We start from the raw sequence: 23799 nt of genomic DNA, 5'->3' as shown, positions 1-23799 counted from the left end.
TAGCCAGGTGGGCAGAGGAATGGTTGATGGTTGCATGGTTCCTTGAAGGTCGTGTCGCAGGTATATCAGGTGGTCAAAAAGTATTTGGGCACTTTGGCCTTCATCAGTCAGAATATTGAGTATAGAAGTTGGGAGGTCATGTTGCAGTTGTATAAGACGTTGGTGAGACCGCATTTAGAATATTGTGTTCAGTTCTGGGCACCATGTTATAGGAAAGATGTCAAACTGAAAAGAGTATAGAGATCCCCATCCTGGATCAATCGAATCAGGGTTGTGTTATCCGCAAACTTGAGAAGCTTGACAGAGTTGTCTGTGGAGGTGCAGTCATTGGTGTGGCGAGAGTAGAGGCGAGGGGAGAGTACGTATCTTGCGGTGCTCCTATGCTGAGCGTTTGAAGGTCCGAGATATGCTTTCCCGCCTCACATGCTGCTTCCTGTCTGTCAGAAAGCTGGTGATCCATCGACATAGGGGTTCAGGCACAGTCAACTCAGAAAGTTTGGAGCGTAGTAGCTCTGGCACAATGGTGTTGAATGCAGAGCAAAAATCAACAAACAAAATCCTCGCATAGGTCCCCTGGCGGTCTTGGTGCTGGAGGATGAAGTGCAGGCCCAGATTGACTGCGTCATCCACAGATTTGGCCCAATATGCAAAATGGAGAGGGATTGTGATATTTTTCAGCTTGGCCAGCGCAAGCCCTTCAAAGGTCTTCATGACTACAGAGGTCAGTGCGACAAGCCTGTAGTCATTAAAACCAGTAATCCTTACCTTTTTGGGTTCAGGGACAATAGTGGAGACTTTGAAGCAGGCAGGGACAGTACATCTTTGCAGGGACTGGTTAAAAATTAGTTATTGGGTGTGAAGTGGTGATTGTAGGGGGGTGGGTGTAGAAGGGCCTAGTCTTTGCAGACTGAGGTCAGGCTGTGAATGGTGTAAAATGTTGGTTGGGGTGGGAAAGTGTCCACTTTTTTCATACTGGAGTCTTGCCTTAAGTAGGTGTGAAGTGGTGAATGGGAAGGAGAGGGTGCAGGGTCCATCCTTTGCAGACTGGGGTTTGGCTGTGTTTGTTGGGGAAGGGGTACCAGGGTTACGTTTCTGATTTTCAAAACCTGCAGTAAAACTCATTCAGGTTATTCGTCAGCTGACGATTGTCCAAAGAGCGGGGGGCTTTCCTCTTATAGCTGGTGATTTCTTGCATGCCCTTCCAAACTGAAGAAGAGTCACTAGCTGTGAACTTGCTCCTCAACTTCTCAGAGTACCTTTCCTTGGCAGCTCTGATTCCTCTTCTCAGCTCTTTATCGATTAGGCTATCTTTTAACTCTTTAACGATTAGGCTATCGGCTTGACGCATATTTGTCCCCACCCCCGCGATCTCGAAATGAAAATGTTACATCTGTATATAATGATCCCATTAAAATGTATATTTATGTCACAAACTATGTAATTCATTTTTTTCAGTATTGTTATCAAGGAAAAGAAAGCAGTTCCAATTGTTTAATATCATTTGATATTGTTTAATATTATTCATATGGAGGAGAAAATGTAATAGCTCTAAAACCTACCTTAATTTTGCAATCTCACTAAAGAGAATCCCCCTTTCCCTCTCCCCTCCCCCATCTCTCTATCCCCTCCCTTCCCCTCTCTCTCTCCCCCTCCCCCCTCTCTCATCCCCCCCCCCTTTCTGGCGGGGAAGGGGGCGAAGATGAATGTGGCGCGGGCCCAGCGGGCGGGGGGGGGATGAATGTGGCGTGGGCCCAGCGGGGGTGGCGTGGGCTCAGCGGGGGTGGAGTGGGCCCAGCTGGGGTCAGCGGGGGTGGTGTGGGTGGGAGATGGCTTGGGCCCCGGCAGCGAGGGGAGCCGGCCCCGCCGCAGCGACGTCTGGTGTTACAGCCGTTGGGTTCAGATTCTGCCACTCCCGCCCGGCAACGGGAGAATGGAGAACAGGCCATTTCCAAAGTGGAAACGCTGATTTTCTTTTTCGTTTTTTTTTTTCTTTTCGGATTTTTCAAAAATATATATTTTTTGATTTTTTCTTACTCCGGGGGGGGGGGGGGGGGAAAGGGGGGTGCGGTCGCACCCAACGCACCCCCCCCTTCGGAGAGCCATGTGTGTGCCGCACTTATGAGGTGAGCCAGCAAAAAGAGACACTCGTGAGTCATGAGCTACCGACAAGGCCATGGGAGAAAGTCGGCACAGATCTCTTTACATGGGACAGGAAAGATTATCTCATCACCGTAGACTACCATAGCAACTTTGTCGGCTGAGAGACACGAGCAGTCTAACCGTGATTCGCAAGTTGAAAGCTCATTTCGCGAGATACAGCAGCCCGACACAAGTTGTGAGCGATAATGGGCCGCAGTACACATCGGTTGCATTTCGCCAGTTTGCGAGGGAATGGGATTTTCAGCACCTGCGCAGCAGTCCCGGTAATAGCAAAACGAACGGAAAGGCAGAATCAGCCGTCAAAATAGCGAAGCGAATCATGACGAAGAATCACGATCCGGCCCCTACCTAGCGATGTTGGATCATCGTATTACGCCTTCACAACGGCTGAGCACAAGTCCCGCTCAGCGCCTCATGAATCATCACACGTGTTCACTTCTGCTGACGACAGCGAGACTATTTGAACCCAGAGTTGTGTACGAGCATGAACGCATGAAGCAGCCCGTTCAGCAGCAAGCTGACAATTACAATAAGTCAGCTAAAGACCTTTCCACACTTCATCAGGGCGACACAGTGCGAATGCAACCCCTCGTGCAAGGAAAGAAGAGTTGGGAGAAAGCCATCGTTTCTCGCCAGCTTGACGAGCGTTCATATGTGGTTCAGAGCCCATCTGGCATATACCGTCGCAATCATGTACATCTCCGCAAGACCTGCGAAAATCCACCAGTTGAGCTAGTCGCACGTCAACACGCAAAGCACGGCCAGACCATCAAAGACCAGAGCAAATCTACTACACCAACCACAACTAACGCGACACAGGCGTTGAAACAGCAGCCAGCGCCTACTGAAAAGCAAACAGCTACTGAACGAACTGACAAAAACAAGGACATTGACATAAACGAAACAGTGACAACTCGCTCAGGTTGAGCTGTGAGACCACCTAAGTATTTCGGACACTATGTAACCCAATTAATTTGGTTCTTATCAATTGTTATGTCTGTATGGGGTTGCAAGTATGATAAAACAATTTTATGTAAATAAGATTTTGAGAAAGAAAGGAACTATTACTTTAAAAAAAAGTGTTCTTTTCTCACTTGGACAGATATATGTCAAGTGTGTGTACATTGTACATCTGTACGTTTTTCTCTTTTGGATATGTGTAATGTGCCTTTGACGATCTAATAAAGTCCACGCATGCGCGGGGATTCCAGGCATGCGTAGGAGTTTGACTTACTGGAAAAGCTTGTCGAACAATAATTCCCTGAAAGTAGTAGCACAAGTAGATAGAGAGGTAAAGAAGGCATATGCTTGCCTTCATTGGTCGGGGCACTGTGTACTAGAATCAGGAAGTCGTGATGCAGCTTTATAGCGCTTTGGTTAGGCAGCATTGGATTGTTGCATGCAGCTCTGGTTGCCCCATTACAGGAAGGATGTGGAGACTCTGGAAAGGGTGCAGAGGAGTGTTCCAGAATAATGCCTGTACTAAGGGCTATTAGCTACAGAGAGATTTTGGACAAACTTGGATTGTTTTCTGTGGATTACTGGAGGTCGAGAGACCTGATAGAAGTATATAAGATTGAGAGGTACAGAAAGGATAGACAGACAGAACTCTTTCGCCTGGGTGGAAATATCAAGGACTAGAGGGCATAGCTTTAAGGTGAGAGGGGCAAATTTTATCGGAGATGTGCAGGGCGTTTTTAAACACCGAATGATGAGTGCCTGGTGGGGTCAGATACGATGATGGTATTTATGTGACTTTTGGATAGGCACAAGGATACATAGGGAATGGCGGGATATGGATTATGTGCAGGTAGATAAGAGTTGGCTTTGGCAGTGAGTTTGGCACATACATTGTGGGCTGAAGTGCCTGAGCTGTACTGTTCAATGTTCTATATTTCATTTAATTTTGACCATTTCTAAACCCCCTGCATAAGTTCTCAAAGTGGAGCTTTTTTGTGCAAAAAACAATAGGCATGGATTGATTGCTTAAATCTAAGTTTTAATTTAGTAAAATTGCCTTTTAATATCAACCTATTTTTAAATGAGATTAAATCATATCAAATTATTGCTGATAAATATCAAGGGATGAGCTGCACAAACTCAACAAAAACTTTCCAACACTAAAACCATTTTGTGCTGGATGCTCTATCCTATTGACCTTGTCATTTAATAATTCCACGCTGGCTCAATTGGGTTTTGGTCATGTACACCATTAATTAGCTTTCTAGTACATGTTTGTATCTTAATTTATTTATTTTGTTTATCTGTTCTGTCTCAAATCTTGGACATGGGTATTAATTTAAATGTAAAACCTGATTTGACCTTGTTCAATCCAAACTTAACCTGACCCATTCTACCCTGGATAAAATACTGAGCTGGATTGGCATGATCGTAACCTGAATGCTTTAGTCACATATACGCCTGACTTAATCCAAACTCAACACGTGTTCTTTCAGGCCCCAGTTGGACTAGACTGGTTGTTGTGCTTTACAAATGTATTTGGAATAGTCAATGGGAGTAAGTTCTCATTTGGCCTTGTATCTTTCCTCATCCCCAAGACCCCTATTTCCCCGTCCCTTCCAACTACATCTGTACCCCGGTACATGTGACAATAAGGTAAACCACATCCCTGCCTCCAGTTTATATTTCACTTTTCCTTACCTCTCCTTTTGTCTCCTTTCATCTGTAACCTATGTCCTACTTTCCAAAGCCTCCACATCCTTCCTGTATTGGGGCGACCAGCATTGCATGAAATACACAAACGGCGTAACCAAAGACCAATGACTCTGTAACTCCTATACTCAATGGCCTGAACAATAAAGGCAATCACGCCATATCTCATCTTTGCTACCATCTGTATTTAATTTAGTTTATAGATACAGCATGGAAACAGACCCTTGGACCCACCTAGTCCGCACTGACAAGCAATGCACCGAAGATTAACACTACCCTACACACACTAAGGACAATTTTACTTTTATGCCAAGCCAATTAACCTACAAACCTGTACGTCTTTGGAGTGTAAGAGGAAACTAAAGATCTCTCAGAAAACCCATACCAAAACCGTGTGCGTGCGTGTCAGTGTGACATGGGCCCTGAGATCTGTGTCTACACCACAACTGTTATGTGTGCCACTAATTAAATATTTTCCACTTGCATTAAATTCCACATGCCTTCTCCATCCATTTCTGTAGCTTTTCTATATTCTGCTAAAATACTTTGACAGACTTCCTCGCAGTCGTGACTCCAGCAATCTTGGTGTCATCTGCAAACTTGCTAACAAACCCATCTACATTTACATCCAAGTCATACATGTCACAAACAACAGAGGTCTTAGCACAAGTCCCTGTACATCTCCACTGGTCATAGACCTCCAGCCTGAATATCGTCCTTCCACCGCAACCCGCTTTCTTCTACCATTAAGCCACTCATGAATCTATGCAACCAAGTATGAATAGTAGGGAGAAAGCTGGAAAAGATGTGGGGGAAGGATCAAAGCCTGCAAAGTGATTGTTAGAAACTTGTGAAGGAGGCTAATTGGAGAAAATGCATGGGGTAAGTGACAAAGGGCGAGAGGTGAAAAGGAGACAAAAGGGAGTCAGATAAGAAAAGAAGAGGAATGAAATATAAAGTCTGCGGATGGGATATTGTTGGAAGAAGAAAGGGGGGGGGGGTGAGAGGGAAATGTAGGACTCTGGAATAGAAGATGAGTATACAGAGGGGAAAGGAGATGGTGCAGCGAATGTGCTGGGGGCACAGGATAGAGAAAGGGGCAAGAGGGTACAACTGGAGTGAAGGGGTTGGATTGGGAGATTGTGGTGGAATTCTGCAGGGGGAGGGATACAGGAAAGAAAGGGGAGGTAGGGTGGGGTACTAAACATTTTAGAATTAAATTTTCATACCTTTGTGTTGCAAGCTACCCAAGCAGAATATGAGGTGCTATTCTGCCATTTTGTATGTGACCATGCTCTCTCAATGGGGGAAGCCCAGAACAGAAAGGTCAGAATAGAAAAAGGAGTTGGACTAGTTAACAATTGGGCTCTCCAGCAAGACTTGGTGGTTTATGGCGCAAGTGTTCGGTGAAATAGTCGTCTAGAGTACACTTGGTTTTGCTGATGTAAAGCAGGCCTCATCACAACCACCAGATGCAATAGATGAGATTTGAAGAGTTGCACGTGAACCTCTGTTTTACCTGTGCAGGCTGCAGGGGGAATGGATTGTGGCGAGGGAGGATATGTAATGGGTGACTGTTGAACAGGTTTGGTTGAGTAGCTTTGATTCAATGACATTGGGTCATTATTGAATAAAGATGTGGTAATCAGGAGCTTTAGTATATATTGAGTAAAACAGGCCAGATTTGAATGTGTTCCTTTCCTGAGATCCTGTTTTCAGGTTCCCAGAATTGATGCTTACATGTGCAGATCTCGTAGGCTGTTGCAGTGTCATTTCGAAATCTTTTCTAGCATTTGCTTCATGGTTTGATTTATCTTGTCCCAATAAAACCAAGAAAAACTGGCATTAATTTATCCACTGATTGCACTGAAACATCATATTTCTGTAATTCTTACTCTAATTTTAATGACGACTAGGTATGAAGCAGTTGAAAAATAATGCATAACTTTGGTTTGCTTCTCTTTTGAATTCAGTGGGGAAAGTGGTGCTGGGAAGACTGAGAGTACCAAGCTGCTGCTGCGACAGATCATGGAGCTATGCAAAGGAAACTCTCAATTGGAACGGCAGATTCTACAGGTGAGAAACTAATGACGACAACGCGATTATCATAGTTGTCCATTGTACAAAGAGCTTTGCCGAGTCCAGACTGAGGATGCTTTGCTCTTTTGCCAAGTGAAAAGATTCTTTGTCTTCAGTTGCTGTGATGACTCGGGTGGTTTAAGTGAATAAAAAGCTGAGGAATTGGGAAATGTTCTGATGCATTGCTTGGGCCGGAACATTGGCGATCCAACTCCCTGCCGCCTGCACCCTGCCCCTAGGGTAATACACTGGCCACGCTAGCCGGCTGCAGGACCTGCAAGGCCCATTGTACAGGAATCCCTCAGTCCATGTCATCTCACAGGGTGGAGTTAGTGGAACCTGAGATCATGCTTCCAGCAGTCTTTGACAAAATACATTTGACAATGTACTATGTGGAGATCAATCAGTGGTTCAGATAATTATGTATTTAAAACAATTATAAATAACACTTCTTAAAAAATAACTGCTCAATTTATTAAGTGAAATAATGGAAATTTAAAAAGTCGACAAAAGTTTGGTTTCTACATTGGAATAATGTGGGTACTTGGTGGCTGCTATAAAACTGAAGGCTGGTAATGAGGTCTGGTGGCACTGCTCTCCTCCACAGATGGAGTCCAGAATTAGCTACAACATATCTGATCTCCCGTGTGTCCCTTGTTTCTACTTTGCAGTATAAAGTGAACTTTTCCTTTTCATTAAAGGGATTATTAATCCTCATTGTTCTTTAGTGATTACTGATCTGTAATTATGTACTTGACGATGGTGCTACATGCAGACACCCTCAAATGTCACATCAATTATATTTCACACTAAAGAGATGATTTCTTCAACTGCATTTGTCAGAGGAAATGAAAACTGGACAGCTTGCAAATTGTGTCAAACACATGATTAGCTTCTAACCACATGCCTTCATTATCACATGATGATTGCCATGAATTGGGCCAAAGGACCTGTTTCTTATCTGAATCACATTGACTTTAACTCTAAGAAGGGCCTTACATTGAGCATCCAAGGTCAAAAGTCCTCTAACAACCTGGCCCTGTTCCACAGCACTGTACTTCAACAATAAATTATTATGCTGAGACCCTAAAAATGGACCATTTTTAAATCTCTGGATTAATTTCTTCATGAAGAGATACATCAATGGTGAAATTCACCAGCACAGTGTTTTGGCAATTGAGGTGGAAAAAAAGGATCCAGATGACTAGGCACAAAATCATGGTCAGAATCACTGCCTTTGCATAAGGCTTGGACTACCGACAACAGATAACTCAAGCACTTCAAAGATACCACCAGTACAGAACGTCCTCTAAATTCACTGACTGGATAGCATTCGATGTTCTCGCTGTCCTCTCTGATCAACTTCTTGATCAATGATGTCCCAATTACACTGTGGCCAGTCACATCATTTCACAAACCCAACACCAGATTCTGGAAACAGACATTGTTTTGAGTGATTAACTGGTGGATAAGAAACAAACTTAAAGGATCTGCTTCACAGTCTCTTTATAAGTATGCAGTTTTCCCACTGACTGGTGTGGGTACATGGCCCATGACTGATTTTGGTGGAAGGAGTGTTCAGGATGGCAGTGAAAACCATGAGTCCATGCCTAAGGGGCAAATGGGAGCCTTGCATAAACAGCAGAAAGAGTGCCCCGTCTAACAAGCTACCCAGCTACCCAGCTGAATCACACACCTCTTGTTTTCGTATTGGATTCTTGGGTGACTGATGAAGCCACAAACTGAAGCGGATACGTTTTCCTCGACCTGAAGGGACTGCATAAGAAGAAGAGAGACAAGTGAACAAGTTTGTAGAGACGAAACGGAAACAAATACAAATTAAAAAAAAAAATTAGTCCACATGATCCACACAAGTTGTACTGTTGTGGCTGCACTTGCTCTGCAATTTTGACACGTTAGAAAAGTCTCAACAGCAAACGGCACATGATTTCTTTCCAATTAACCCCTTCCCTTCCTATTCTGAAAGTGCTTGGTGCTGATTCTTTGGTAGTCTGAGGCAGCCAAGTATGCAAAATGGATATTAATGTATCTACAACAGAACCATTTTCTACTACCCCAACACATTTATCAATCTTTCTGCATGGTTGCATATCACGTTCAACAAGCTGCTACAAGAGAGAAGTTGGTCCGTACAGACACCTTCCAACCTATGTGGTTGAGTTGCACAAAACACTTTCTGTTTGAGCTCAGAACCCGAGCTCCAAGGTTTTGTTGACCTCTTCACCGAAGCTTACTAAAGAATGGGCCTTATTCTGAACATCAGCAAGACAAAGGTCCTCTACCATTCTGCTTCCACCACACAATAGTACCATATTGCTTCAGAATTATCTTGATTGTCATTAGAAATTTAGTACTAAAATGTTGTACCTTTAACCACAAAACTTAGCATTTTGATTTTGTTTTCTAGTACTTCTACAGTATTTAACATAACTGGATTAATAACGTGGTAGAAAAGCACAAAAAAAGGAATTTAATACTAATGATACATCCTTGATGTTAGGTGATGATGTCGGGTTGTCTTCAATTTATCTGGTTTATTTCATGAAATAATTACTTGCCAAATATTTGTGCTGTATAGATGGAAATGGGTGACATGGTTTAATATTTAATGAATTGAAGTTTTTCTATGCCTGTATCCCAATGCTTGGTGTTTCAGAGATTACAGGAAGAAAAATCTTAGATTTGTAGAGCACCTTTCACAACTTAAGTAAATTATTAAACACTTTGCAGCTACTGGAGAGCAATTGCAATATATTTACTGATGTCAGTAGGAAAATACAGAAGCCAGTTTTTAACCTGGCAAGATCCCACAAACAAATGGAATAATACCCATATGATCTGTTTTAGAAAGGTTGAGTGACAAATATTGGCAGAGTCACTGGAAAAACACCTCCTTGAATGGGACCATGATACCTTATACTTCCTCCTGAAAGATTAGATTAAAGTCTTATTGAAAGGCAACCTAGTACTTGGGAACTGCATTCATCACGATCATTGCTTAAAAATTGAATAGCTTTATTCAACTGATAGTGCACTGTCCTATGAAATAGAAGGGTAGGGATTTAATCCCCATTTTTAGAACATTAAAATATAGACTGAAATTCAGTGTGGTACTGGAACAATGCCGTGTCATTTAAAGGAGAGCAAGACAATAGAGGTGGAGGAGTTGCTCTACTGATCAGGGAGACTGTCACGACAGCACTCAGATGACGTGATGGACGGTTCTTCCACTAAGAAGATATGAGCAGAGCATAAAAATAAGAAAAATGCAAGTAATAATGGTATTATACTATAGGCTCCCAATGGCAAATGGGTGATGGAGGAACAGGTATGTGAACAGATTACCGAAAGATGCCAAAGCAACAGGATTCTCTTAATGTGTGACATTAACCTCCAATATTGACTTAGGACTTGCTGAGTGTCAAAGGCTAAGGCGAGACAGAATTTGTGGTGTATCCAAGAGTGTTTCTTGAAACAGAATGTGGACAGTGCAAACCAAGAAGGGAGCATACTGGACCTTGTCTTGGGAAATGAGTCTGGCCGGGTGACTGATGTTACAATGGAAGAGATTATTTTGAACACGGAGTAGGCTGGACCTTGTGGGAAGATACTAAATTGGACCAAGGCAAAGTTACACTGTTATTAGGCGGGAGCTTGGGAGGGTACACAAGGAGAGTTGGTATTGGGTAATTCCACATCTGATATGTGGGGGTCGTTTAAAGGCCAGTTCATTGAAGTTCAGAACTGGCATGTTCCATTGAGGAAGAGGGATAAAGATGGCAAGGTGCGGGAACCTTGGATGACCAAAGAGGTTTTAAATTTGGCCAAAAAGAAATGCATGCAAAGTTTAAGAGGATTAAATCAGGCAGGGCTTTTGGGGAATATAAAGAAAGGAGGAAAGAACTCAAGCTAGCGGTTAGAAGAACCAAAGGGGGCCACAAAATGGTTTTGGTGAATCGGATTAGGGAAAATCCCAAAGTTTAATTTATCTGCATTAAAAAACAAGAGGGTATCCAGAGAGAAGAAAGGCCCACTCAAGGTTAAAGGAGGGAATTTGTGCTTGGAGTCTGGGGATGTAGACGAGGTATTAAATGAGTACTTTGCATCTGCTTTCACCAAAGTGAAGGACAGTGAGGAAAGTATGGAGAACACTAATATGCAAGGGCAGTTTGAGATTGCGAAGGAGATGTTGCAGCTCATGAAGAGAATTAAAGTGGATAAATTCCCAGGACCAGACGGGATCTATTCCAGGTTATTGAGAGAGGCAAGAGGAGATTGCAGGAGCCTTGGCAAAGATTTATGCATCTTCTCTCGCTACTGGTGAGGTCCCGGAGGACTGGAGAGTAGCTAATGTTGTTCTTTTATTTAAGAAGGGAAGTGGAGAGAGTCCAGGGTATTATAAGCCAGTGAGGCTCACATCAGTGGTAGGGAAGGTATTGGAGTGGATTCTTCCGGATAGGAAGAAAATGGGTTAATTAGGGACCGTCAGTGTGGCTTTGTACACGGCAGGTCGTGCCTTATCAACTTGATTGGGTTTTTGGAGGAGGTGACAAGAGTGATCTTTGAGGGTAGGGCGGTGGATGTAGTCTACATAGATTGTAGTAAATCATTTGTTAAATGGTAGGCTGGTCCGCTAGATTGATATGCACAGAATTAACAGTGACTTATATGGATTCAGAGCTGCAACTGATGTGCATGGTTTGGAGAAGAGTGGTGGTGAGCAGTTTTGGCCATTCAAAGAGTGGGTAGTTCATGCATGTGGCTTCTACTCTGCAGGCAACTACCCCCCACTTTACTGGGGGGTTGCGTCATAGAAAACCTATGAAGCCATAACCATAACAATGTTCCAGCATGTAAAGCTGTGACCTTCGAGCAAAGCTGGCTCGAAGGGCCGAATGGCCTCCTCTTGCACCTATTTTCTATGTTTCTTGACATCCACTTGTATGTCAAGAAACCAGAACTGAGCAAAATTAAATTTTGTGATTATTTGCTTTTTTACATGCATAAATTACTTGAGCGAATCTTATTTGGTTTCTTAAACATTGGGTCTTGATTTGGGATCTGAGCAAATTTCTGTTACCTAAACTGCCATAACACGAGGATTACATGTAATGAGAAATGTTTTATTTCTAGAGTAAAATGCTAGCAAACGGAGTAAACCCAACCACGGGCAGAACATTCATTTGAATCAATTAGGATGACATGTCATTGCGCAAGTTCTCTATCATTTAAATACCATTGTAAACCCACAAAAAATGTAATTGACTCAGGTTAATTGATAAGAGCATAATTTTTTTTATTTTGTGGTTTGCAGTTTAAATTAACCTGAGGTAAATTGTAATGCTAGTTTGCATTGTATTGGACCAGTTATGAAATGTGACAGGGTGCTTGCTTTAGTGCTTGGTGTCTCAGCACTCTTTCTGTGTCTGGGCCACACATGATGTTTTCAGAAGCCCATGTAATGCTTTCGGGTGTTTCAGGGGAGCTTGGACCAGGTTACCCTGAGGATAAATATGGTAAGACACAGCTCGGACAAAGTGGTCTTAATAGGTTCATAAATTATGGGAATTATGGGAATGAATTAGGCCATTCAGTCCACTCTGCCAGTCAATCATGGCTGATCTATCTTTCCCTCTCACCCCCATTCTCCTGGCTTCACCCCTTAACCCCTGACACCTTACTAATCAAGAATCTGTCAATCTGCACCTTAAAAATACCCAATTACTTGGCCTCCACAGCTGTCTGGGGCAACGAATTCCACTGATTCATTACCACCTAACTAAAGATATTTCTCCTCATCTCCTTTCATAATTTATTCTGAGGCTATCCACTCCATCCAAACCTTTCACTATTCAGTAAGTAACAATGAGTTACAATACCCCCTAATCCTTCTAAACTCCTCTGAGTACAGGCCCAGTACTCCACAACACACAAATACAGTCTGACCAGTGTCTTATAAAGCCTCAGCATTGCATCCCTGTAACATTTAATGTAACGGAGTGGAATGAAGATGCCAACAAGTGAATACAATTCCTTTCCTAACGCCTTGAAGAATGTAGGACTGCTTTCCCCTGCCCAAACCTGACCACATGACTCCTCCCCAGTGTATAATAGGTTCCTGCATTTTTCTCCGTCATCTTTCCCTCTCTTCACTTAATTCTCTGATCAAATGATGTGGGGATTTTTTTTTCCTGCCCAATATAAAGGGGTGCTGTTCTTATTTAATCCACTGCTTGACCCTTTACGAACTCCTCTCCAGTGGGAGGTTTAAAGAGTTCAGGAGCTAAGACACAGTTCATGGTGCTCTGCACCCTGTGAGTCCCAGACCCATTTAGACATAAGGTCATAGAGCCATGCAGCATGGAAACAAGCAATTTGGCCCAACTCGTACATGCCAACCAAGATATTCAATTTGTCCGTGCTCGGCCCATATCCTTCTCAACTTTTCTTCTCCATGTACACGCCAAAGTGTCTTTTAAATGCGGTTATAGTCCCTTCCACAACTAACTCCTCTGGTAGCTTATTCCATATACTCACCAGCTTCTGAGTGGGGAAAAAACAGCCCCTCTCACCTTAAACCTATGTCCCCTTGTTCTTTGTTTCCCCTAACATGGGCAAAATACTGTGCATTTACCCCCTCCCCCTTACTAATTAAATCCTAACTTGCCCAACCTCTCCTTACAGCTCAGACACTCTAGTCCTGGCAATGGCCTTGTAAATCTGGTCGGAACCCTTTCCAGCTAATCCTTTCTATGTAACCCAATGCTCCAAATACACCCTCGCCAACATGTGGTACAACTGTAACATTCCACCTTCTATTCTCAATACCCTGACTGATGGAGGCTGATGTACCAGACACCTTCTTTACAACCTTATCTACCTGTGACACCACTTTCTGGAAACTATATACCTGTACTCCTAGGTCCCTTTGTTCCACACACTCTCCAGGGCTTCTACCACTGAGAAGATCTTGCTCTCGTTTGACTTCCCCAAAATGCAATTAAACTCTATTAGCCATTCCTCAGCCCACTTGCCCAACTAATCAAGTTTCTGCTGTAATTACTGGTCACCATCTCTACTATCTGCAATACCACCTATTCCACCTATATACAAGCTTACTAATGATGCCGTGTACATTCTCATCCAGATTGTTGATACAATTGTGGTGTGGCGGCGCCTAATGGCAGCGGCTCGACTGCAGTCCATCTGTCTTTTATTTATTTTTGTCTCTTTAAATGTATGTTTTGATTCTAGTTTTATTATCTTTTTAGTTGCGTATATGTGGGGGGGTGGGGAAAACCGTTTAATCTCTTCCCTGTTCGGGGACCCGACTTTTTCCCTGTCGGCTCTCCAATGTCGTTGGGCCTAACATCGTGGAGCTGGCGGTGTCCTCCGGCCGGAGCCAACCTGAGTACTCCAGTCGCGGAGCCTGCGGACCTGCCATCGCGGAGCTGGCCGACTTCGGAGCAGGAGGAGCTGTGGTGGCGCGCGGCTGCGACCCTACTTTGGAGCTTCGGAGTCTCCGGCCGCAGGCTAGGTGGACGGCAACATCGGGAGCTCGCAGGTCCCTGGTGGGAGACCGCTTTTCGGAGCTCCTGCAACGGCAACTTCTCCCGCTGGAATCGCGGGGTGAAATGACTTGGAGCGGGGCCTAACATCGCCTGGTGCGGCTTAAAGGCCGCGGGACTTACTATCGCCCGCCGGGGGCTTTAACATCGGGAGCCCCAACTCGCCTCGACGTTGCAGTGGACTGCTGGACCATGGTAGAAGAACAAGGGAAGAGATAAGACTTTTGCCTTCCATCACAGTGAGGAGGTGAGGAGGAGATTCACTGTGATGGATGTGTGTGTTAAGTGTGGGTCTTGTATTTACTACAGGTGCATAAATGCTCGATCAATGTACGACATACGCTTATCCAATTCAAAACATTACATAGACTATACTATTCAAAAACTAAATTAAATAAAATCTTTCCTAATGTTTCACCAATCTGTGATAAATGTCTGTGTCAAGAAGCTACCATAGCGCACTCTTTTGTTTTTTGTACAAAAATCCAAAAATTCTGGCATGGAATATTTGATATTTTTTCAAAATTAATTAAAATAAAACTGGTACCAAAACCAGAATGGATCATTTTTGGGATATCGGAAGGTATCCCTGAATTAAACGTGTATCAGAAGAATTTACTCAATTACGGGCTAATAATGGGAAAAAAGCTCATACTTAAATTCTGGAAAAATGCGCCCACACCAACAATAAAAATGTGGATATCAAATATGTTTGAAACATTACATCTGGAAGAGATGAGATTCCTCTTAGCAGATAAAGCAAACCAATTCCAAAAGACGTGGTCTACGTTTATGGACCTATTACAAGCATGAGGTGCAATAGTAATTTTAAAAATAAATAAATAAATAAATGGTATCAGGACCTGGCATTGGGAGATAAAACAACAAAAACAGACTTGGTTGGTAGTCTTTCTGCGGAGTTTAATGTTATAATAGAGCGATTGTCCTTACTTTCTTTTTCTTTCTTTTCTAGGGTCTACTTTCTTACTTTACTTCCTTCTCTAACTTCTTTTCTAAGGGGCTTTCTTTTCCCAACACTCTCCTGCACTTCACAACTCTTGCGCACCTTCTTTACTTTCCTTACTTCTATCTTTTTCTTAAAGCTTAAAAAAAAAAATGAAGCGGTACAAAAAATGTATTAAGATATATGTGTTGTGTGTTATTGTAATTTACCGTACTTCTAATAAAAAAATTAAAAAAAAAAAAAAAAGTGTGGGTCTTGTTTTTTTGTAATTGTTAAGACTGGAGAAAATGCAATTTTGTTCAAACCAAGCTGTTTGAATGACAATAAAAGGCATTCTATTCTATAAACCATAAAAAGCAATGAGTATAGCACCAATCTCTGAGGCACAATACTGGTCCAGGCTTTCAGTCCATGGCTGAGTTTCTGAACAAAGCAGATGAGAAAGTGGTATCACGTTTTCAAATACCAACTTCTGAAATCTAGGAGCCATTCCTTTGAGCCTCTGAGGTATCTGAAAATTGTCAGGGTTAGTTAAAATGGACATTGTCCAAAAAAAGCTATACTGAAATTTCTAGACAAATTAGTTATGTCCATCAAGTATGAACAAATTTTAAAAAAATCAATCTTGCTTCTCAGTATACTTGATCTGCCAGTACACCCACAAAAAATATGGAAACATTCAGTAGATCTGATAGCATCTTAAATAACTAAGGTGCAGTTTCATCAATCTTGTGCATTTACAATGCCATGCTATGTGGGCGGCGCGACTATCGTCAGCAGCGGCCTCTGCAGTCCGTCTGCGTTTTTATTATTTTATGCCTTATGTTTTTATGTAGTTTTTGTTATTTTTGTTGGGGTATGTGTGTGGGGGGGTGGGGGGGGTGGGGGTAACTTTTAAATCTCTCCCTGCACGGGAGACCTGACCTTTTCTTTGTCGGGCCTCCGTTGTCGTTGGGGCTGCAACGAGGAGCGGCCTCCAACAGGAAGACCGGGGGCTGTGGTGCCGACTACTCACCTCACCGTCGCGGAGCTGGCAGAGTCCAGAGCGGGTGGAGCTGTGGTGGACGCTGCTGCGACCCGATCCCCGGAGATTCGGTGGCTGCAACTGCGGGTTTGGCGGGCGGCACCAGGAGCCCGCGGGTCCCTGGAGAGAGACCGCTTTTCAGGGCTTCCGTAATGGCGACTTCTCCCGCCCGAGTTGCGGGGTTGAAGAGCACCTGGAGCGGGGCCTTACACCATCGCCCCGCGCGGCTTGGAATGGCTGCGGGACTGCGAGCGCGCGCCGGGGGCTCTAACATCAAGACCCGGTGTGCGGCCTTGCATCACCCGGCATGGCTTTAATGGCCACGGGACAATTCGCCATCGCCTGCCGGGGGCTTTGACTTTGACTTTGACTCTGACATCGGGGGGTAGAGTGCAGTGGAGAGATGAGTTTTTTTGGCCTTCCATCACAGCAATGTGATGGATGTTTATGTAAATTATGTTGTGTCTTGGGTCTATTTGTTTGTAATGTATGGCTGCAGAAACGACATTTCGTTTGGACCTCAAGGGGTCCAAATGACAATAAATTGAATTGTATTGTATTGTATTGTATTTCACACAAAATAAATGGCATTTGCATATGGGCAGATAGAAGGAAATTAAAACTGGAATTGAAACGACTGTCCAAAATTAGCACTGCCAGGTTATGAAGAACCAACATTAGACTTGACATCTCATTAATGCTTTGCAATTTTTCCACTGCAGATCATGGCGTTGAAAGAAAACATGTTGAGTGTTATTCCTGCATTTATTGGCAGCAAGGTGGTAGAAAGAGCAGAGATGTAGCCAATGAAAATCTTTAAAAGGATAGGCTTGGTATCAGCCTGATTCTTATTTGTCAATCAAATTGCAGTTTTTGGGCAGTTCCCTTCAGAACAAAGCAAGATAAAAATGTAATCAAAATACAAATAGTCCAAGAGATTTTATGAAGAACGACCACAATAAAATTAATTCCTAATCTCATCTGAATGTAATCTTTCTTTGTAAACCTACATAAGAGGTATATCAACATGTGTGCAAGTAAGTGACAGTCAAGGTATGCAAGTCAGAGTATGTAAGCTAGTTGAGGACAATAGTACCAATCATTTTGTTTCAAAACATTTTTGTGAATGGTCACAAAATTGGCTGCAGAATAGAAAGGCAGAGATTGTAGATATTGTTTATTTTAACATAAGAGTTTGACTCGCCGGCTCAATATACTGAATTGCTGATTTTAATGGACCAGGAAATAAGGTTAAAACTTTATTCTCACAATGCTTAGTTCTATGTTAATAATCAAAGTACCTAGAAACCGATCCACGTTAAGTCTGCATTAAGAAGTGGTTTTACAACATAATTGGAACAGTGTACCACCAGCTATGTTGCTGCAAACATTAATACTGGCAGAGTTCTCTAGTTTCCATTTACTTCATCCCATTAAGCATTTCTGTTGCGCTAGTATGGGTGCTGCAGGCCGAAGGAACTGGCTTCCTGAGAGCTAGTATAGACATTGTGGGCCGAATGGATTCTTGGGCTGGCAGCCAACTGTTGCAACGATTTTAAAAGCCAAGCCAAGGCAAACAATTTGGCTGCAGCCACCCGACAACCAAAATTCATTTTGTGAACACAAACTTTTTAAAAAGGCGAGGCAAACAATTGGGCAGCAGCCACTTTACAGCCGCATTGTGGGGACTCACCGTGGAGTAGACGTGCGTTCAGTGTTATTCGCAACTCAGAGAGCCATGACCCTCTCACATCCTGGGTCTGGCAGAGACTGAGTGAGGGACTACACTTCTGGGTTTTATAGTCCCTCCCCCCTGCTGCCAGCGGGGGCAGCAGAGAGAATGGCGAATTTTTAAAAAACATTAATATCTCTGATTTTTCATTGATGGGAAAAATCCTCCAGTCACGGAAGGCGTAAAGGGGACTCTGAGCGAGGTGGCCAAAAATGACGGCCGTAGGTGGCAGCGTTCTCTCGGAAATCGCAGCACAGTGGGCCAAAAGCGGTCAAGATCAGACTTTTAGTAATATAGATTTTTTAAAACATTAATATCTCTGATTTTTCATTGATGGGAAAAATTCTCCAGTCACGGAAGGCGGAAAGGGGACTCTGAGCGAGGTGGCCAAAAATGACGGCCGTAGGTGGCAGCGTTCTCTCGGAAATCGCAGCACAGTGGGCCAAAAGCGGTCAAGATCAGACTTTTAGTAATATAGATTTTTTAAAACATTAATATCTCTGATTTTTCATTGATGGGAAAAATTCTCCAGTCACGGAAGGCGGAAAGGGGACTCTGAGCGAGGTGGCCAAAAATGACTTCTGTAGGTGGCAGCGTTCTCTCGAAAATCGCAGCACAGTGGGCCAAAAGCTGTCAAGATCAGACTTTTAGTAATATAGATATATACCACCACACTCGGGAACAGCTTTTTCCCCTCCATTTTCAGACTTCTGAAAGGTCCATAAGCTATGGTACTATTCAATTCACCTCTACCCCATTCAGGACATTGGACATAGTCCTAGCAACTGATGTGCTACAATGCTGAGCACTATAGACTGCATTCTGTATCTTCCCCTTTTGTCTGTCTATCTATTGTACTTCACTTGAACTGAATGGAGAGGGGCAAGTTTTTTTTACACGGGGGTGAGTGCCTGGACGCTCTCCTGGGGATGATGGTGGAGGCAGATACGATAATGGCATTTAAGAAACTTTTGGATAGGCCTGTGGATATGCAGGGATTGGAGGGATATGCTTTATGTGCAGGTAGTTACGAGGTGGTCTTGGCACCTTGTTTGGCAGAGACATTGTGGGCCAAAGGGCCTGTTCTTGTGTTCTACTGTTCTATGTTTAACCTGAGTGTTGTATTGTCCAGCAATTGAAAACTATCAGCAAACTTTTCTGGTCAAAAATTCGGCCCTGTGATCTGGCTCCTAGAATAACAAAATGCAATACTTTTATCATTACATATTTTGGTTTGTCTGACAACTGAATGGGTTGCCTAAATCATTCAGATTGGGTTCTTTCAGTACTCTTTCACATTTCATTATCATTGGCACTCGGGAAGTTTGAAGAAACGGAAGGAATTGGCTGAGGTGGGACCAGACTCTGAGTCAGGGCAGGCGTCCAGCCACCGCTTTGCTGAGTGGAATGCTGCATAAGAACCGGCACAGAGCCATTGCCAATGTCTGAGCTCCATCTGCCAGCAAAACTCTGCAGGTTTTGCAGCAGGATCTGCCTCCATCTAATTACTAGCACTGCTTGCCTCTTATCAGGGCTGCCAACATTGGGTGAGAGTTGGGAGTGAGAAATTGCGCGAGACCAAGCCCGAGGGGAGCGTAGCGACCGAGGGGGGAGGGGGGGGGGTGTGGGAAGGGAGTGCCCCTCTCCCATGGTAAGGAGCATTTGCATTTTTCAGCTTGAAATTGTGCAATCTGGTGCTTACTGTAACGAGTCTTTTAACTGACACTTGAATGGAATATTTATGGTTTAAATTGGATTAGCTATGAATAAGGTTAGACTAAATTACATTCCTAATTACATTCCACTGTAGAGCCAGGCTCTGTTTATCAGGTGCAGAACATGAATGATCTTAGTGTATTCATGTACTACGTTCAAGTTCACAGGTGCTTATCTAATGCGGTAATCTTTCAATGGGCACTTCACAGACCAAATTTGTACAACAAAATTTGCTACACCCATTGACTTCCTTATTATCTAACATGCTAGCTACTTTGTCAAAAAAGTCATCAATTGGTTGAACACAATTTCTCATCCATAAAATTATACTCACTCAGCTGTATAAGTATTCTGTTACCATTTCCTTCATATTCCTAACAAACTGTCCTGAGCTTTGCCATAGAGGGAGTGCAGAGAAGGTTCACCAGACAGATTCCTGGGATGTCAGGACTGTTTTATGAAGAAAGACTGGATAGACTTGGTTTATACTCTCTAGAATTTAGGAGATTGAGAGGGGATCTTATAGAAACTTACAAAATTCTTAAGGGGTTGGACAGGCTAGATGCAGGAAGATTGCTCCCGATGTTGGGGAAGTCCAGGACAAGGGGTCACAGCTTAAGGATAAGGGGGAAATCCTTTAAAACCGAGATGAGAAGAACTTTTTTCACACAGAGAGTGGTGAATCTCTGGAACTCTCTGCCACAGAGGGTAGTCGAGGCCAGTTCATTGGCTATATTTAAGAGGGAGTTAGATGTGGCCCTTGTGGCTAAGAGGATCAGAGGGTATGGAGAGAAGGCAGGTACGGGATACTGAGTTGGATGATCAGCCATGATCATATTGAATGGCGGTGCAGGCTCGAAGGGCCGAATGGCCTACTCCTGCACCTAATTTCTATGTTTCTATGTTTCTATGAAGTCATTTCCCCCTGCAATATTTTCAGTATTTTGCAGTCTTTCTCTCAGCTGGGACTTTTCCGAAATGCAAAGTCCAGTATATATTTAAGCAATATTATTCTACTAAATGTGATTTTGAGAGTACATAATATTTTCTGTGATATTCATAACACAACAATGATAAACGGATCTTTGTTTTGATTGCACCTACAAACATGCATACATTATTATATTACAGGTAATATGTATAAAGGGACATTTTTGTTCCAATGCTCCCCATTCCCAATTACTTTTACATTGAAGTGATTGAAATCCAAGTGAGTATCAAGTCAAATCCAAATGGCATCAGAAAAATAAAACCTCCGGAATGGATGATATTCATAAGGTGGTTGTTGGAGTCAGCATTAGCACAATTACTATATTAAACTTTGAATCTTCAGATGTCCTGGTTCAAGCTAAAACTAAAGACAAATAATAACCTCCTCACACATTCCCCTTCAAGTATCTCTGTCACTCCTTTAAAATATTCCCTTTCTTTGAACAAGCTCTTAAACATCGCATCTGAATCAGTTTCCATTTGATTACACTCATTGAGGATGTTCATCTAAGTGTTCAATTAATAAGACAACAAGATTGGGGACATTTCTATTCAACCTGTCAAAGGAATTTAGGAGGGGGGGGGGTTTAGAAATAGTCAGTGAGGTAAACAAACATAATAGTTGAGTGGCAAATGACAAAAGTGCTACCTTCCCAATATTTAATTGAAGGAAATAATGGGTTATCAGGGCTGTATGTTGTGACACCTTGTATGCCTGACACCTTGCATGTCATTTTAATATTACACTTATCCCATCCCCCTGGATATTCTGGATTAATAAATTTAGGTTTTGTCAACTAATTACAAATCAGGCTAATTGCAAATCAATCACATTAGCCAACTCCGAAACACGAAGCGCTGAGCATTGGGATCCAGACATCACGGACAACTGGCCTCAGTTCCCTGCTCACATCTGGCAGTGCTCTCTGTCTGAACCAGGGGCCATGGAGCGTTTTTGAAAGTGGGGGGGCTGAGTGATTACTGATCACTCGCCTTGGGGGTATCCGGCGAGGGAGTGGAACAATCGAGTGGGGGGAGGGGGTGGTGGGAAGGGGATGTAGGGACTTTTTGAAATTTGTTTTAGTATTATGTTTTAGTGCATTGTTGAAGTATGATTTCAATGTTTTTTGTTTGAAGCATATTTAAGGTAACTTTTTAAAGGATAACTTTTTCCACACAAAGGGTGGTGGGTGTATGGAACAAGCTACCATAGGTGGTAGTTGAGGCAGGGACTATCCCAACATTTAAGAAACAGTTAGACTGATACATGGATAGGACAGGTTTGGTGGGATATGGACCAAAAGCAGGTAGTGTAGCTGGGACATGTTGGCGGGTGTGGGCAAGTTGTGCCGAAGGGCCTGTTTTCACACTGTATCACTCTATGACTACATTATATCTCCACCAAGCATGAATGCTTCAAAATCAAGTGGTCGAGTTTTATTGCCATATACTCAAACATTGAAACATAGAAAATAGGTGCAGGAATAGGCCAATCGACCCTTCGAGCCAGCACTGCCATTCAATATGATCATGGCTGTTCATCTAAAATCAGTACCTCTTTCCTGTTTTTTCCCCATATCCCTTGATTTCACGAGCCCCAAGAGCTAAATGCAACTCACTTGAAAACATGCAGTGAATTGGCCTCCACTGCCTTCTGTGGCAGAGAATTCCACAGATTCACAACTCTTTGGGTGAAGAATGTTTGTCCTCATCTCAGTCTTAACTGGCCTACCCTTTATTCTTAATCTGTGACCCCTGGTTCTAAACTCCCCCAACATCGGGAACATTTTTCCTGCAGTTACAGTCAGTGAAAATCTAACAGGCAAGCAGGATGCTGTCTCCAACCACCCCCATTTGAAGGCCACTATCTTCCACCGTTTCTACCCAGTGCTTGGTACCTACTTCCAGCTGCCACTGGTTGTCCTCCAGGAAGCACCGAGCTGCAACCTGAAGGGCCTGTCCCACTTAGGCAATCTTTTAGGCGACTACAAGCGACAGTGGCAACAATTTTTTGCTGTCGGAGGTTGTCGTAGGTGAATGCTAGTAAAACTAGTCCCTGACAGTCGCTAAAGAGTCGCCTCAGTGGGACAGGCCAATAAGTGCGTGGGAATAGTGTAGGTCAGGGGAGCCGCGACCAGCTGCGTCACTCGTTGTCCAGCCTACTCTCCAAGTCACTGATAGACACAAAAAGCCGGAGTAGCAGCCAATTTCCTCTCTGTGTGGACCGACTCCAAGCACCAGAGGCCCATTGATCTGCGGCGCTGCTCGATTCGTGATTGGCTTTGTGGAGATCAGAGCCAGATGTCACCGTGTCCCAGCACTCGGCCCTGCACAGCCCTGCTAGCCGGACAGGGTTCAGTTTAGTGATACAGCGCGCAAACAGGCCCTTCGGCCCACCAAGTCCACACCGACCAGCGATCCCCGCACATTAACACTATCCTACACACACTAGGGACAATTTACACTTATACCAAGCCAATTAACCAGACCTTCAGCGGAGGCCCAAGTATTAACATTACAATTAAAGCCCCACAGCGCCGGAGACCCAAGTTCGATCCTGGTCTCGGGTGCTGTCTGTGTGGAGTTTGCACGTTCTCCCTGTGACCGCGGTTTTCTCCGGGTGCTCTGGTTTCCTCCCACATCCCAAGGACGTGCAGGTTTGTAGGTTAATTGGCCCTCTGTAAATTGCCCTCTAGTGTGTAGGGAGTGGATGAGAAAGTGGGATAACATAGAACCAGTGTGAACGGGTGATCGATGGTCGGCACGAACTTCAGGGGCCGAAGGGCTGTTTCCACGCTGTAACTTTGAGCTAATTATAATATTGAACAAATGAAGACGTACCTATTTGATTTGAACATGAACAATATTATCC

General features: G+C 43.5%; 1 protein-coding gene across 1 annotated transcript in view; it reads left to right on the top strand.

The window, feature by feature from the left end:
* The window catches only part of LOC116979772 (myosin-IIIb-like), a 170085-nt gene that overhangs the window by 18932 nt on the left and 127354 nt on the right, over nt 1-23799 (top strand). Inside the window, exon 4 of the mRNA XM_033031548.1 lies at nt 6807-6909. Coding sequence (XP_032887439.1) covers nt 6807-6909 — 103 coding nt within the window. The remainder of the gene's footprint in view (nt 1-6806; nt 6910-23799) is intronic.

This window comes from Amblyraja radiata, chromosome 1, assembly GCF_010909765.2.
Source record: "Amblyraja radiata isolate CabotCenter1 chromosome 1, sAmbRad1.1.pri, whole genome shotgun sequence".
NCBI lineage: Eukaryota > Metazoa > Chordata > Chondrichthyes > Rajiformes > Rajidae > Amblyraja > Amblyraja radiata.
This window is presented reverse-complemented; position numbering and strand designations above follow the sequence as displayed.